General features: G+C 41.5%; 1 protein-coding gene across 4 annotated transcripts in view; it reads right to left on the bottom strand.

Annotated features, from left to right (window-relative positions):
* The window catches only part of HECW1 (HECT, C2 and WW domain containing E3 ubiquitin protein ligase 1), a 441,946-nt gene that overhangs the window by 146,495 nt on the left and 280,667 nt on the right, over positions 1-14,784 (bottom strand). For all 4 annotated transcript variants that reach the window (XM_033193922.1, XM_033193924.1, XM_033193923.1 and 1 more), the window contains one exon: positions 11,353-11,522. In XM_033193922.1, the coding sequence (XP_033049813.1) occupies positions 11,353-11,522 (170 nt within the window). The remainder of the gene's footprint in view (positions 1-11,352; positions 11,523-14,784) is intronic.

The raw sequence follows: 14,784 nt of genomic DNA, 5'->3' as shown, positions 1-14,784 counted from the left end.
AATGCAGCCACAGTTGCTGCAATAGTGGTACAGAGCAGCTAAAACTCCTATAAAAATCTCACCATCTTTTTGGCTGGATGAACCAGGCAAAGAAGCCTGGGGCAACCAGCACCACGAGAGAGTAAAGGAGGAACTCCGGAAAGAAGAGAGCCAAAGGAGAGCCACCAACGATGTATGGAAACTCAGCCCAAGTTTGTGGCTGATCCCAGAATCATACATGCACAGGGCAAATGAAATCAGTTTGCAGTTAGGGCTTAAAGAACTGAACTGAGATCTGAGGTGCCTCCCACCACATGGATGACAGTAGGAGCCGCGTCAAATTAACTGCCTGCTGTAACAAAAACATCAATACCCCTTGAAGGAAAATCCAGAGTCTCTTCAGTATAACATTAACAATGCTCGAGACATCATCCAGAATGACTTAATTTATTAAAAAAATCACAAACTATGACTCATTTTCAATATTCCCCAGATGTTGAAATTATTAGGAAAATACTTTAAAGCAGCTATTATAACTATATCCAGTGTGGTAAAGGAAAATATTAACTTATGAATATACATAGGTAAGAAATATCAGCAAAATAAAACACACAAAATAAAACCAAATGGCAATCTTAAAATAAAAAATTCTGATATCTGAAAATATTCATTGCATAGAAGCAATAGTAGAATGGACTTTACAGAGAAAACATACAGTAAAATTGAAGATAGATCAATAGAAATTATCCATTTACAAGGAGAGAGAAAACAGCCTCAGGCACCTGTGGGACTCTGAAGATCTAGCATATGGGTCATTTGGAGGTCAAGAAAAAGGGGAGAGAATTAAACAGAAAAATACTTGAAAAAATAAATAACAGTCAAACTTCCTTGATTTGGTGAAAACATAAACTTACAGATTCAAGAAGTTCGGTGAACCAACAATAGAATAAATCAGAGGAAAACTGTTATGAGTTGAATTGTGTCCCTCAACAGGTATGCTGAAGTCTAAGACCCTGGTGCTTTTGAATGCAAACTTATTTGGAAATAGGTCTTCATAGATGTAATCAAGTTAAGATGAAGCCATTAGGGTGGGCCCTAATCCCGTATGACTGATGTCCCTCTAAGAAGAAGAAAATTTGGACACAGAGACACACAGGGAGAGCACCACATGAAGATGGAGGCAGAGATGGAGTCTGCAAACCAAGAATGCCAAGAATTGCCTATATCGCTGGAGCTGGGAGAGAGGCATGGAACAGCTTTAGAGCCTTCAGAAGGAACCAACTCTTCATTTTGGACTTCTGGCCACCAGAACTATGAAACAATATATGCTTGTAGTTTTAAGCCACCCAATTTGTGGGACTTTGTTATGACAACTCTAAGAAACTAATACAAAAACCATGCGTGGGAATGCCAAAATCCAACTTGAAAACCAAAGACAGAGAAAACCCTGAATCTGCCAGAGAAAACTGACACCTGACAGATAGGAAAGCAACAATGATTTAAATTATTATAGATTGATTATTGGAAGTGATAGAGACCATAACACAGTGGAACTGCATTTTAAACCTTTTTTTTGAGATGGGGTCTTGCTATGTTGCTCTGGCTGGCCTTGAACTCCTGGGCTCAAGTAATCCTCCCACCACAGACTCCTGAGTAGCTGGGATTGTAGGTGTGTGCCATCTCACTGGGTGGAACCATATTTTTTCAAGTGTTGAGGGGAAACATACCAGTTAACCCAGAATTCTACATCCAGTGAAAATATCTGCAGAGAAAATATCTGTAGGACATTAAATAAAGACATTCAAATAAACAATAAGAGGATTAGTCTCAACAGACCCACTCTAGAAAAGCCAGGGGAAGGAGCTCACGATGAAGGGAAATGATATCAGAGGAAAACCCAGGTCTTCAGAAATAAATGAAGAGGCCAGGTGCAATGGCTCATGCCTATAATCTCAACACTTGGTAAATCGAGGCGGGTGGATCACCTTAGGTCAGGAGTTTGAGACAAGGAGGCCAACGTGGTGAAACCCCATCTCTACTAAAAACACAAAAATTAGCTGGGTGTGGTGGTGGGTGCCTGTAATTCCAGCTACTTGGGAGGCTGAGGCAGGATAATCACTTGAACCCAGGAGGCGGAGGTTGCAGTGAGCCGAGATTGCGCCATTGCGCTCCAGCCTGGGCGACAAGAGTGAAACTCTATCTCAAAAAACAAAACAAAACAAAATTAAAAGAAATAAATGAAAAGCATTAGAAATAGGAAATGTATGAGGAGGCATTAAGGACTATATTTTTTTCCTAATTCCTTTAAAATACACATCCACTTAAAGCAAAAAATGTTAATATCATCATGTAGGGTTTATAATGTACATACAATGTGATATATATAATAACTACAACAAGAAAGATCATGAGTGTGGATAAATGCAGGTAATATTGTTGAAGAGTTACTGCATTTTATGTAAAGTGGTACAATATTAACTCAATGTAGATCATGAAAATACAGGAAGGTATTTTATAGTCCGTAAAGCAACTACGAAGGAAGTAACGCAAAGCTGTATACCTAAAAATCCAGTAGATAAATTGAAATGAAATTCTAAAATATATCCAAATAATCCAAAAACAAGTCAGGAAGGGGAAATAGGAAAACAATCCAGAGGACAAACAGAAAACAAATAATAAAATAGTAGGCCTAAATACAATTACATGAATAAATATGTTAAATGGTAACGTGCCATTCATTCCTATTAAAAGGCAGAGATTATTGTAATAAACAAAATTAAGTCCCAAGACTATGCTGTTCATAGGCAATGCACTTTATAAGTAAAAACACAAACATTTTGAAAGTCAATGTAAGGAAATAGGTTATACCATTCAAACACTAAACATAAGGGAGGCTGGAGTGGCTATATTAGTGTGATAAAACAGACTTCAAGACAAGGAGCATTACCAAAAATAAAGAAAAATATTTTATAATTATAAACATAATGCACAGACATAACTATGCAAGTACCTGATACAAGAGCTTCAAAATACATGCAACAAAAGTTGACAGAATTAGAGAAACAGACAATTCCATGAACATAGTAGAGGATTAAACATGTTTCTTGTGGCAACTGATAGAACAGCTAGACATAGAAAGCAATAAAGACACAGAGAATCTCTACAACTCAACCACCTTGACTCAACTGATATTCATAGGACTTGATATGCCACAATAGGAGAATATACATTCTTTTCAAGTTCATATGGTAAGTCTACCAAAATGCATCATATGCTGGACTGTAAAACATGGCTTGATAAATTTAAATAGACTGCATTCATATAGAGTGTGTTCTCTAACCACAATAAAATAAAATTAAAAGTCAGTAACAGAATAGATTTAGGAAAATTCCCAGGTTTGGAAATTAAACAACTTATTTCAAAATAATCCATGGGTCAAAGAAGAAATATGAAGAAATATTTTTGATGGAATGACAATAAAAGTATAAAATATATACAAATTTATAAAATGCAGTTAAGAGATTAGAAGAAAATTTATTGCTTACATAAGTATATTAGAGAATAAATGTAAGTCTAAAATCAAGACCTAGAATTTTACCCTAAGGAGCTAAAAAAAAAAAAAAAAAAAAAAAAAAAAAAAAAAAAAAGAAGGCAATAAAGGAGATAAATAAATAAAAATAAGGGCATATATAAAAATAAATAGAAAACAGTTAAACATAGAGAAATGATGTCAAGAGCTAGTTCTTTGACAAAATTAACAAATTTAATAAACCGATATTTAGATTGGTTAACAAAAAGAGAGAGCAATTCACCAATATATAAATGAAAGAGGTATTGTACTTAATAAGCCTACAAACATTAAAGGACAATAAAACAATTATTTTGAGCAACTTCATGCCAAACAACACGAAAAAATGGCAACATTTCTTGAAAGACAAATGCTTTCTTTTAGAAGAAATAGGTAATCTAAATGACTTTTTTTATTTAAAAAACTAAATTCATAATTTAAAGTATTCTCACAGAGAAACTCCAGCCTAAGATGTTTTCACTGGTAAATTATATCAAACATCTAAGGAAGAAATAATAATTATACACAGACATTTCCAGAAAATATAAGGGGAGGAAAACTTCCTGTTGTGGACTGAAATCTGTTATGGACTGAATGTGTGTGTGTGTTTCTCCTTCTACCACCAACCCCCAAGTTTATATGTGAAACTCTAACACCCAAAGTGATGGTATTAAGAGGCGGGGCCTTTGGAGGTCATTACGTTTAGATGAGGTCATGAGGATAGAGTCCTTATGATGGGATTAGTGCCCTTATAAGAGGAGTCAAGAGCTCACTCACTTGCACCCGTGTGCTCTCTTTCCTTTTCTCTCTTTCTAACGTGTGGATGCAGCAAGAAGGCAGCCATCTGCATCCCCAAAGAGGCCCTCACCAGAACCCAACCATGCCAGCACCCTGGGCTCGGACTTCCCAGCTTCGGAACTTTGAGAAATACCTATCTGTTGTTTAAGCCACCCAGTTTATGGTATTTTGTTATAGCAGCCCAGGTTGACAAAGACATTTCCCAAATTATTTTAAAGGCCAGCTGATACCAAAACCAATACCAATACCACTGATACCAAGACAGACTAATACAAGAAAACTGAAGACCAATGTTCTTCATGAATGTGCATGCAAAAATCCTTGGCAAAACATTAGTAAACCAAATCCAACAATGTATGAAAAGAATGATATATCTTGACCAAGCAGGAAATCAATGGCTTCTATTCCTGATTCTTTATATCTATTCCACACATGGCAGCAGGGAGGTTTTCATAAAATGTTAATCAGACCATGATGCTTCCCTATTAAAAACACTCCAATGGCTTCTTATCACTCTTAGGGTAATATCCCAACTCTCCTCTGTGGCTTACAAGGCACTGGCCCTGCCTCTCTCCAGCTTCCTCTTATGCCCCACCCTTCACAGACTCACTGTACTCCAGCCACAACGACCTTCCTGCCATGCTCGTTACACTCGGGCCCTCACACTAGCTGCATCCTCTGTCTGGAACATGGATCTAACCAGGTTCTTGCATGTCTGGCTTCTCAGGTCATGTCACGGCGACTCAGAAAGGCCTCCCTGGAGCACTGCTAACAAAAGGAGCCCCTTAGTCATGCACATCCTGTAACTGTGTGAGATCTCCTTCACACTACTTACTGTCCACCTAACTTATAGTGTTAACTTATTTGTGTGTTTTGTTTTGTCTTCTCACATTGGAATATAAGCTCTGTGAGCAAACGCTAGGCCTTTTCTGTCTAATTTTCTAATCTTGTGATCAGACTGATGCTGCTGACTGTGCATGCATGGGGATTAATCTACCCAGCTTTGGAAGGCAAAGGAAGAGAGAAGGCACTGGAGGCTAACAATCACCATGGCTTCAGGCTGGAATTTGGTATTTGCTCCATCCACTTGATATTGCTGAGAATCTGCTTTTAGGAGTTCTTTGTTTTATTCGGATGTCTAAATATACTCTCTACGTGAGCACCCAAGACCCCAGTTGCTGCTGTTTGTGTTTAACTTCTCTCTGTAACTATCATCTTAAAAGTGTTCATTGTATCCATCCAGGAAAGAAAACGAACTTGAAAATCAAGAAGAGTGTTCCTGGGTGCAAAGAGTTTCTAGCTACAGTCATAATAAAGAGAAGGAGATTGATCAATCAACATGGAACTCTCTTATTTATTCACATTCACTTTCATTGCATTTCATATGTATTTATGTCTCTTAATTTTTCCCTCCTTATCTTAATAGAAACTTTAATTTTTCTAAGGTTTAACTTTTTTGTCTTTTTTTTGAGCCAGAATTTCACTATGTTGCTCAGGCTGGCCTCAAACTCCTGGCCTTAAGCAATCCTCCCACCTCAGCCTCCCAAGTAGCTGTGACTAACATGTCTTAATTAGCAAAAAAATACGTTTCAAGTTTGAATTTACATAAATTTGAAAAGAATCGCATAAGACTTCAATGCAACATTAACCACAGAAATAAATGTAGCATTTAGGCCGGGCGCGGTGGCTCAAGCCTGTAATCCCAGCACTTTGGGAGGCCGAGACGGGCGGATCACGAGGTCAGGAGATCGAGACCATCCTGGCTAACACAGCGAAACCCCGTCTCTACTAAAAAATACAAAAAACTAGCCGGGCGTGGTGGTGGGCGCCTGTAGTCCCAGCTGCTCGGGAGGCTGAGGCAGGAGAATGGCGTGAACCCGGGAGGCGGAGCTTGCAGTGAGCTGAGATCCAGCCACTGCACTCCAGCCTGGGCGACAGAGCGAGACTCCGTCTCAAAAAAAAAAAAAAAGAAATAAATGTAGCATTTAAACTACATATTAAAGGATATTCTTGCACTTAAGTGCAGGCAACTTCAATGATTTCTCATTGAATATCCTTTATATATTAGTCAGTAAACACAGAAAGCAGGGCAGTTTGGTTCTTACCCTCTTGCATAGAAATCTGAAGACTTGCATGAATCCTGTAGGAACAGGGTATCATCATTTCACTCACCAGGGTGCAATATGGGACCTCAAAGCTAACATTAGCTTTCATTTGCAAAGGAATAAGGGAACCAAGCTAAACGAGAGTGACTAGAATAAGCCCAGCCCAGTTGCCATCACTTGTCCATGCACACCACAAGCTCTAACCACGATATTTCCAAACAGTATGCTAAGTGTCTGTGGGATGCCTTGGTACCTTTGCCCATGCTGTTCCTTCTGCCTGGAAGGACCCTTCTACCCTGAAAAGCATTTTGTCCCCTGTGAAGACCAAGTCCAGTAGCACATCCCCTGTGAAGTCTTCTCTCAGGCCACATTTTTCTTTGTATTCTGTAGTGTTTTGTTCCTACTTTGATTAGAACATTTATTGTGTTGTATTTGTATTGTCTCCTTCTACTAATCTGAGAGGTCATTTTTTTTCCTTTTTTTTTTTTTTTTTTTTGAGATGAAGTCTCGCTCTTGTACCCCAGGCTGGAGTGCGATGGCACGATCTCGGCTCACTGCAACCTCCGCCTCCTGGGTTCAAGCGACTCTCCTTCCTTGGCCCCCCGAGTAGCTTGGATTACAGGCGCCTGCCATCATGCCCAGCTAATTTTTGTATTTTTAATAGAGACGGGGTTCACCATGTTGACCAGGCTGGTCTAGAACTCCTGACCTCAGGTGATCCACCTGCCTCAGCTTCCCAAAGTGCTGGGATTACAGGCGTGAGCCACCACGCCTGGCCATCTGAGAGGTCTTATCGGTCAATCAGCTATGTGTCCTTTCAGTGACTTCTATATTTACTACAGAGTAGACATTTAATAGACATTTCTTAAATGAAAGGAGAGGTTGTGATCAGTTTGAATGTCTGGTATAAACTGTTGATACCCTTCCAGAATTTACTCACAACTGCCTAAGAATAAAACTGTTCAGTCTCAGGCTCTAGAGGCAGACTACCTGGTTCAAATACTGGTTTTGCCATTTACCAGCTGTGTGGCCTTGGGAAATTTACTTAACTTCTCTGTGCCTTAGTTTCCTCCCCTTTAAACAAAGATTATAATAGTGTATACCTCATAGGGGTGTTGTGAGGATTAAGTGAATTGATTACATAAAATCTTTAGAACACTGCTTGGCATAGTAGGCCCTTTATAAATCCCATGTAACCTACTCTTAGTAGGTTCCAGGAACTGGAAATACCCAGATGAATTAGATATGATTTCCTTTTCTTCATCATCTTGTGGAAAAGACAGAGGTCGATATAAAAGGAACCTGGCGGCCAGGTGCGGTGGCTCAAGCCTGTAATCCCAGCACTTTGGGAGGCCGAGACGGGCGGATCACAAGGTCAGGAGATCGAGACCATCCTGGCTAACACGGTGAAACCCCGTCTCTACTAAAAAAAAAAAAAAAAAAAAAAAAATTACAGAAAAACTAGCCGGGCGAGGTGGCGGGCGCCTGTAGTCCCAGCTACTCGGGAGGCTGAGGCAGGAGAATGGCGTAAACCCGGGAGGCGGAGCTTGCAGTGAGCTGAGATCCGGCCACTGCACTCCAGCCTGGGCGACAGAGCGAAACTCCGTCTCAAAAAAAAAAAAAAAAAAAAAAGGAACCTGGCAACACCACGGTAGAGTCTGTACAAGGAAGTGCTTTGTTCCTAAGGCCTGGGGTGGGGGAGTCCCATACCACCATATGGGAAGTGGTAGTTTAGCTGAGATTTGATGGATGAGTGGTAGTTGCTGGGTGGATTAGGTGGGGATGTGCATTTTAGACAAATATAAGTAAAGATAAAACATATGAAAGACAGGCTGGGGGCGGTGGCTCACGCCTGTAATCCCAGCACTTTGGGAGGTCGAGGCGGGCGGATCACCTGAGATCGGGAGTTCAAGACCAGACTGGCCAACATGGAGAAACCCCATCTCTACTAAAAATACATTAGCTGGGTGTGGTGGTGCATGCCTGTAATCCTAGCTACTCGGGAGGCTGAGGCAGAAGAATCGCTTGAACCCAGGAGGGGGAGGTTGCAGTGAGCCAAGATCAGGCCAATGCACTCCAGCCTGGGTGACAGAGTAAGACTCTGCTAAAAAAAAAAAAAAAAAAAATATATATATATATATATAGACACACACACACAAACACACACACACACACGACAACATGAAAGCATGTGGAGCATCTGGGGAGTGGCCTTGGCATAGATCTGAGGTGAAAGGTAGTGGGGAGTGAAGCTGGAGGATGTCACATGTACTATTAGCTAGTTTATTCAATACCTGTGTTCAACCATCTTCTCCCCTGCCTTCCTCTACCAGAATCAGGAAGGTGAAATGCTAAGTGTTTCCATCCAGGCGAGGCCATATGTGAGGTAACAGGGTATTAGCTGAGAAGGGCTTTTCTCCCAGGAAGAAAATGCAAAGTCCTGCAAGGGGAACGCTTTTTTGGCCTGTTGCTTTCTTCCTGCCTGGAATTTGGACTTGAGGCTTTAACAGAGGAGGATGAGGCCATCTGCTAAGGAGGGTGCAGTGGGCAGGCCCGAGGAGCTGGGAGCCCTGGAGGCTCACTCAACAGCGGCACTGCCTGGATCACCTCCCTCTGGACGTCTTGTTTGCGAGAAATATCAGAGCCAGTCAGATTTCCCTTTGCTTGGAGCCAAATACATACTTAACTGACATAATGGTAAGCAATGCCCGATCAAAGGAGGCCTTGAATGCTCTGCAGAGGAGCTATGACATTGACATTTGGACCCTGGGAACTGTGGTACAATTTAGGGGCTGAATGGACAGTTTTGCAGCAACACAAACCGTGGTTCAAATCTCCATTCAGCCAGTTACACACTGTTTAACTTGAGACATCAGTTATCCTCAGCCTGAGCCTTATCAGGGGGACATGAGATGAGAGATATTTTAGATGAATAACTCTAACTGCACCACGTGGGATGGAGGGGAGGCAGCCCAAAGCAGAGGGCTGGGGAGGATTTGCCAGTATTCTGCCAGAATAAAATCAGTCTTAACCAAAGCTTCAGAAATCATTTCAGAACTTAAAGTGTATTCTAGTTGATGTTTTTAGCCAAAAAACATTCTGATGGTGCTGGATTTTCTAAACATTCTCTGACACTTAAAACACCTTTATGACTAAATGTCTTAGAATAGGTTCCACTAAAGTCCTTCAGAAGAGAGAAGCCTTCCCCTTCATACAAAATAAATTCCTGGGCTATCTTTTATTATCCCTAGGAATGCAGAGAAGAGTTCAGAAATAATTGATGAGCATAGCCAGGACTGAATAAACAAATTAAGATTCATTATTCCCTTCGAGCGGTGCTATCAGTGTTTTAGAATCTGTTGATAACCAGCGCTAGGAGGAAGTTTCAGTACAAGTCTATTTCCCTCATGTCTACTTCAAAGCTCTAACGAAGCTCTTCTGGGAAACCTGGGAGAGGGTTAATTAAGCCCAGGAAGGGAGTGGTATGATTTAATAGATAATAAAAAATATTTGCTCTCATATGTCTAATTATGTTTTCTTGTCAAGGATGCTTGAAAGCCCTAAGTCAGAGATGATCTACTCTGAAAAATAAAGGAAGATATCCTCTCCAAAGCAAGTTCCTTCAGTGGGAGCATGTTTCCATCAATAATAGGCTGAGGAGGGTAATCTAAGGCTCAGGTGGAGGATAACTGATCTCTCAAATTTATAAAACCATTAACGGCCAAGCTGGGATTAGAATCCAGGTTTCTATGACTGTAAAACTGTACTTTTAACCTACATTATACTCCATCCACTCTCATGACCTAGGTCTCCCCGCCCCTCAACTACATGGTTTGGGGGTTATAGCTTCAAACTCAGGTCTGGCAGGGAGGCAGTCAAATGGGTGGTGATGACTTTCTTTTTTCTTTCTTTTTCAGAGACAGGGTCTTGCTCTGTCACCCAGCTTGGAGTGCAGTGGCATGATCCCAGCTCACTACAACCTCTGCCTGTCAGGCTCAAAAAATCCTCCCACATCAGCCTCTCCAGTAGCTGGGACCACAGGCACACACCGCCATGCTCAGCTAATTTTTTTGTTTTGTTTTGTTTTGTTTTGGTAGAGACAGAGTTTTGCCATGTTGCCCAGGCTAGTCTTGAACTTCTGGAGTCAAGTGATTCACCCGCCCTAGCCTTCCTAAGTGCTGGTATTGTAAGTGCAGGCTACCTTGCCTGGCCAAATAAATGGTGACGACTTTCTGCATGTCCTTTAGGAGAGAACTTTGAGGACCCTTAAAAACCCTGGCAAAGGCGACACTTTTAGGAGTCAAGAAGGGCCTTTGTAGACAACACAGACTATTCAATACTCTAGCAAGCTGCCCAGCCCCGTGCAAACCATGAAGATGGGATAAACCATTAGGCTTCACTATCTATTTAAATCAAACAATATTTAACCCAACCAGGGATATTCTAGGGCTTACGGATTCACCAATCCCAGGAACCTGACAGTTTTACAATCTCTGGAACTGGTCTAGAAGGCTACATGTGAGATTTGACACCCTTGCTCAAGGATCACGTGCATGGGAAGAGCTGTGGAGAAACTGGAAGGCTCTGATCACAACTCTTCTCTTCCTTCTCCCACACGAAGGGCAGAGGGAAAGGCTGTCCTTCTCATGGCATGGGTTCTGAATCAGAAGGGGCCACTGCATGCAGTGCAATGAAAAGTGTGTTAGTTCTGTCTGGAGGGACTTGATCAAGATCCCTGAATTGCAACCGCTGGAGAACATGGCTCTCTTCTAAGACTATGACAGCCATAGATTGAGCAGCAGAGCCCAGGGCTCCATGAAAGGAGGGAAGGAGGAGGGCTGGTTCACAGTCAGCCCTTTCACTTTGTTACCTGGGCTTCTTTTCAGGGCCCACAGCACTCACCTCGGCCTGCCAGATGGGGTTCACGGTGTTGCCTATGATCTTGGATCTCCTCTCCTGTCCATGGTGAGGGAGCGCGGGGAAGATGCTGTGCTTCCCAGGCTGAATGGAAATCTTCAGATAAGGGTCTGGGTTGAAAAACATCCCTTTCTTCAACCCCATGGCTTGGAAATCTATAAAATAAAGGATACTTTAATTTACATATGTTTTAGGGAGGTTAACAACTGGCACTTGGTAACTACACCTTTCATGAGAGGACCGTTGGCCCTTATGAACTAGATCTCTAGTGTTACTCAGGCAGGTAAATGGGCTGGGGTGAAGGAGTGAGGGTCACCCCAGGAAACGTGGGTAGCACAGAGAGACAAAGGTCAATTTTGGAAATTTGATGGGTCTGGGTATAAAATTCCTCTTCAAGGCGAAGACATTAAAAAAATAAGGGTTGTAGTCTCACGATATATGTGGGCCTCATTGAGTAAGGTAAGAGAATTGGCAGAAATAAAGAGAGAGAAGAGGATGAAAAAAGCACAGAGCGTGGACAATGGAGGAAAGAACAAACAAGACCTGGCCTCCATGGGGCTGAGTGCAGTCAACGAGGAGAGTTCTGAGAAACCCTGCTGCCAGGGAGGGCAGGGCTTTGAAAACCGAGCTGTTCTGTTTAATTGAAGATATCTGACCATGTACAATTTCATGCTGCACAAGGAGAGACAGAAAGAGTGTGTGTGCACAAGATCATTTATGGCAATGGTTTATAGTTGGATAATTTGAAATCACATTATATTTATTAAAAACATATTTATGATGTCAAGGAATATAATTTTTTTTTTTTTTTTTGAGATGGAGTCACCCAGGCTGAAGTGTAGTGGTGGGATCTTGGCTCACTGCAAACTCTGCCTCCCAGGTTCAAACATTTCCTCCTGCCTCAGCCTCTTGAGTAGCTGGGATTACAAGTGCCTACCACCATGCCTGATGAATTTTTGTATTTTTGGTAGAGACGCGTTTTCACCATGTTGGCCAGGCTGGTCTTGAACTCCTGACCTCAGGTGATCCACCCGCCTCGGCCTCCCAAAGTGCTGGGATTACAGGTGTGAGCCACCATGCCCAGCCAAGGAATGTAATTTTTAAAGCTTTTCTATTGTTGAAGTATTTTTCAAACAAAATTATTTACATTTATACACAAGTGTAACAAATGGAGGTAAAGATACACAGGATCAGGGATTCCCAGTCATGGTATAAGTTGTGAGGGCTTTCAATAATTTGTTACTGATGAGAAAGCACAGATATTTTCATATGCATTTATTTAAAAGTTATTTTGAGTTGATCCGAGGTTAGCCGCTTAATAAAATTATTCCTACTCTCTGGCATGATAATATATTACTGCTCTGTGAAAGGACCATATAGTCAAAATGGCCCCCAAACGCCAAAGGAGTTGAGAAACCAAAGAAGGAGGTAGACAAATCCAGTTTGTCGGTAAAAGGAGTTTTATTAGGGAACTCACAGACAAGCATGGTCTTGGGCTGCAGGAGACTGGTAGATCTCTGCACTGTTACTCACCAGACCCAGGGTTTATGTACCACAGGGAAGGGGTACATAAGCCACTGCTCTGTGCAAGACAATGAAAGGCAGCCCTCCAGAACAGGCAGGAGTGCTGCCTGCATCGCAGCCTGTTGTTTCTGCCATAACATCAAGGTTGACATGTTCTTACACTAGCGACAGTGGATAAAGTAGGAAGAGGAGGCATTCACAGGACTGGGGGTGATCAGAAGTCAACACAGTGGATTCACATCCACAGTGGAGTCACTTTCACCCCCACAATTGCCATTGAAAGAAAGAAGGCAGGAAGTACAAGCATCACAGAAATTTGCAAAACCCAGGCCACATCTGCAGAAATATGTGTAGACAAAAGTTAACATAGCAGCCTGAGACTACTCAACTGTTTATAAGGTTGGCTCTTGGCTAATGTCTAGAAACTTGGATTTCAAGAGGGCTCCTACCTTCCCAGAACTGGTAAGAGTGGCTCACTGTGCCTAAAGTGTTTGTATAAATGATGTGGCTTATGGTGAACACTGCTTTCCTTCTGGGAGGCTGGAAGTTTGGTGTGGGCTAAGCAGAAGATGCACACAAGACCAGCACCGGCCCACTGTCCCCCAACACCTCACTGAGTAGAAACCCTGTCTCTTGTCTCTAAGAAGCTTCCCTGGTAGGTAGCATTTCCACATGCTGTCACAGTTCATCCTGGGGGAATGAAGCATGTCTGTGTAACTCCACCGGGAGAGGCCCATTGGAAACTTGTTCCTGGCTTCCTCCAGACTTTGCCCTAAGCACCTTTACCCTTAGCTGATTTTGCTAAGTATTCTTTCACTGTAATAAGTCATACCAAGAGTATAAGTAGATGCTGAGTCTCGTGAGTCCTCCTAGCAAATTGTTGAACCTAGGGGTGGTCTTGGAGACCCTGACTTATTAGAGTGTGAAAGACATATATATGTATATATATGTAACATATATATATATAATTCATCATAAAATAGTGACTACCATTGCCTCCACCACCACCTACTGTTTATTTGCTATCTACTAAATTCTGGGAACCATTCTAAGCACTTAAAATACATTTTCTGATTTAATCCTGACCACAAACTCCACAAGGTAGAGATTATATCCTTAATAAAAGGAAGAGAAAATGAAGGCTTACAGATTGTCAGGGCTGGTCGACATCAGAGATAAGACCTGAACCAGCCTCTTTGATTTCGAAGTCTGTGTTTTTGTTTGTTTGTTTGTTTTGAGACGGAGTTTCACTCTTGTAGCCCAGGCTGGAGTGCAATGGTGTAATCTTGGCTCACTGCAACCTCTGCCTCCTGTGTTCAAGCAATTCTCCTGCCTCAACCCACTGAGTAGCTGGGATTACAGGTGCTCGCCACTACCCCTGGCTAATTTTTTGTATTTTTGGTAGGAATAGGGTTTCATCATGTTGGCCAGCTGGTCTTGAACTCTTGACCTAGGGTGCCCCACCTCAGACTCCCAAAGTGCTGGGATTACAGGTGTGAGCCACCGTGCCCAACCCAAAGTCTGTGTTTTTAATCAATCTGTTATATTGTCTTTTTATAAAAATGTCAACTTTGGCATTGGTGAAATTCTCAACTAAAAATGAGTCTTTTTCGATACACTTTGTTCTGTTCTATCAAACAACTTGTCCATATCTGCACCAACATGTCTTTATCAAATGTTTGATAGCTGCTAAATTAAGTCACTCTTATTGTTCTTATATTTTTAAAAAAGAAAACACCTTTCTTTATCACTCAGCCATTTATTGTTCCAGATGAATCTTATTAAATTTTAATAACTCCTATCAAAACACTTAGATTTTTATTAGAACTGCAATGAATTTATACATTAGCTTTGGGATAATTAGTAGCTTTAGAAAACAGAGACTTCCACTCA

The sequence above is a fragment of the Trachypithecus francoisi genome, unplaced genomic scaffold, assembly GCF_009764315.1.
Source record: "Trachypithecus francoisi isolate TF-2019V2 unplaced genomic scaffold, Tfra_2.0 Lachesis_group4, whole genome shotgun sequence".
Classification (NCBI taxonomy): domain Eukaryota; kingdom Metazoa; phylum Chordata; class Mammalia; order Primates; family Cercopithecidae; genus Trachypithecus; species Trachypithecus francoisi.
This window is presented reverse-complemented; position numbering and strand designations above follow the sequence as displayed.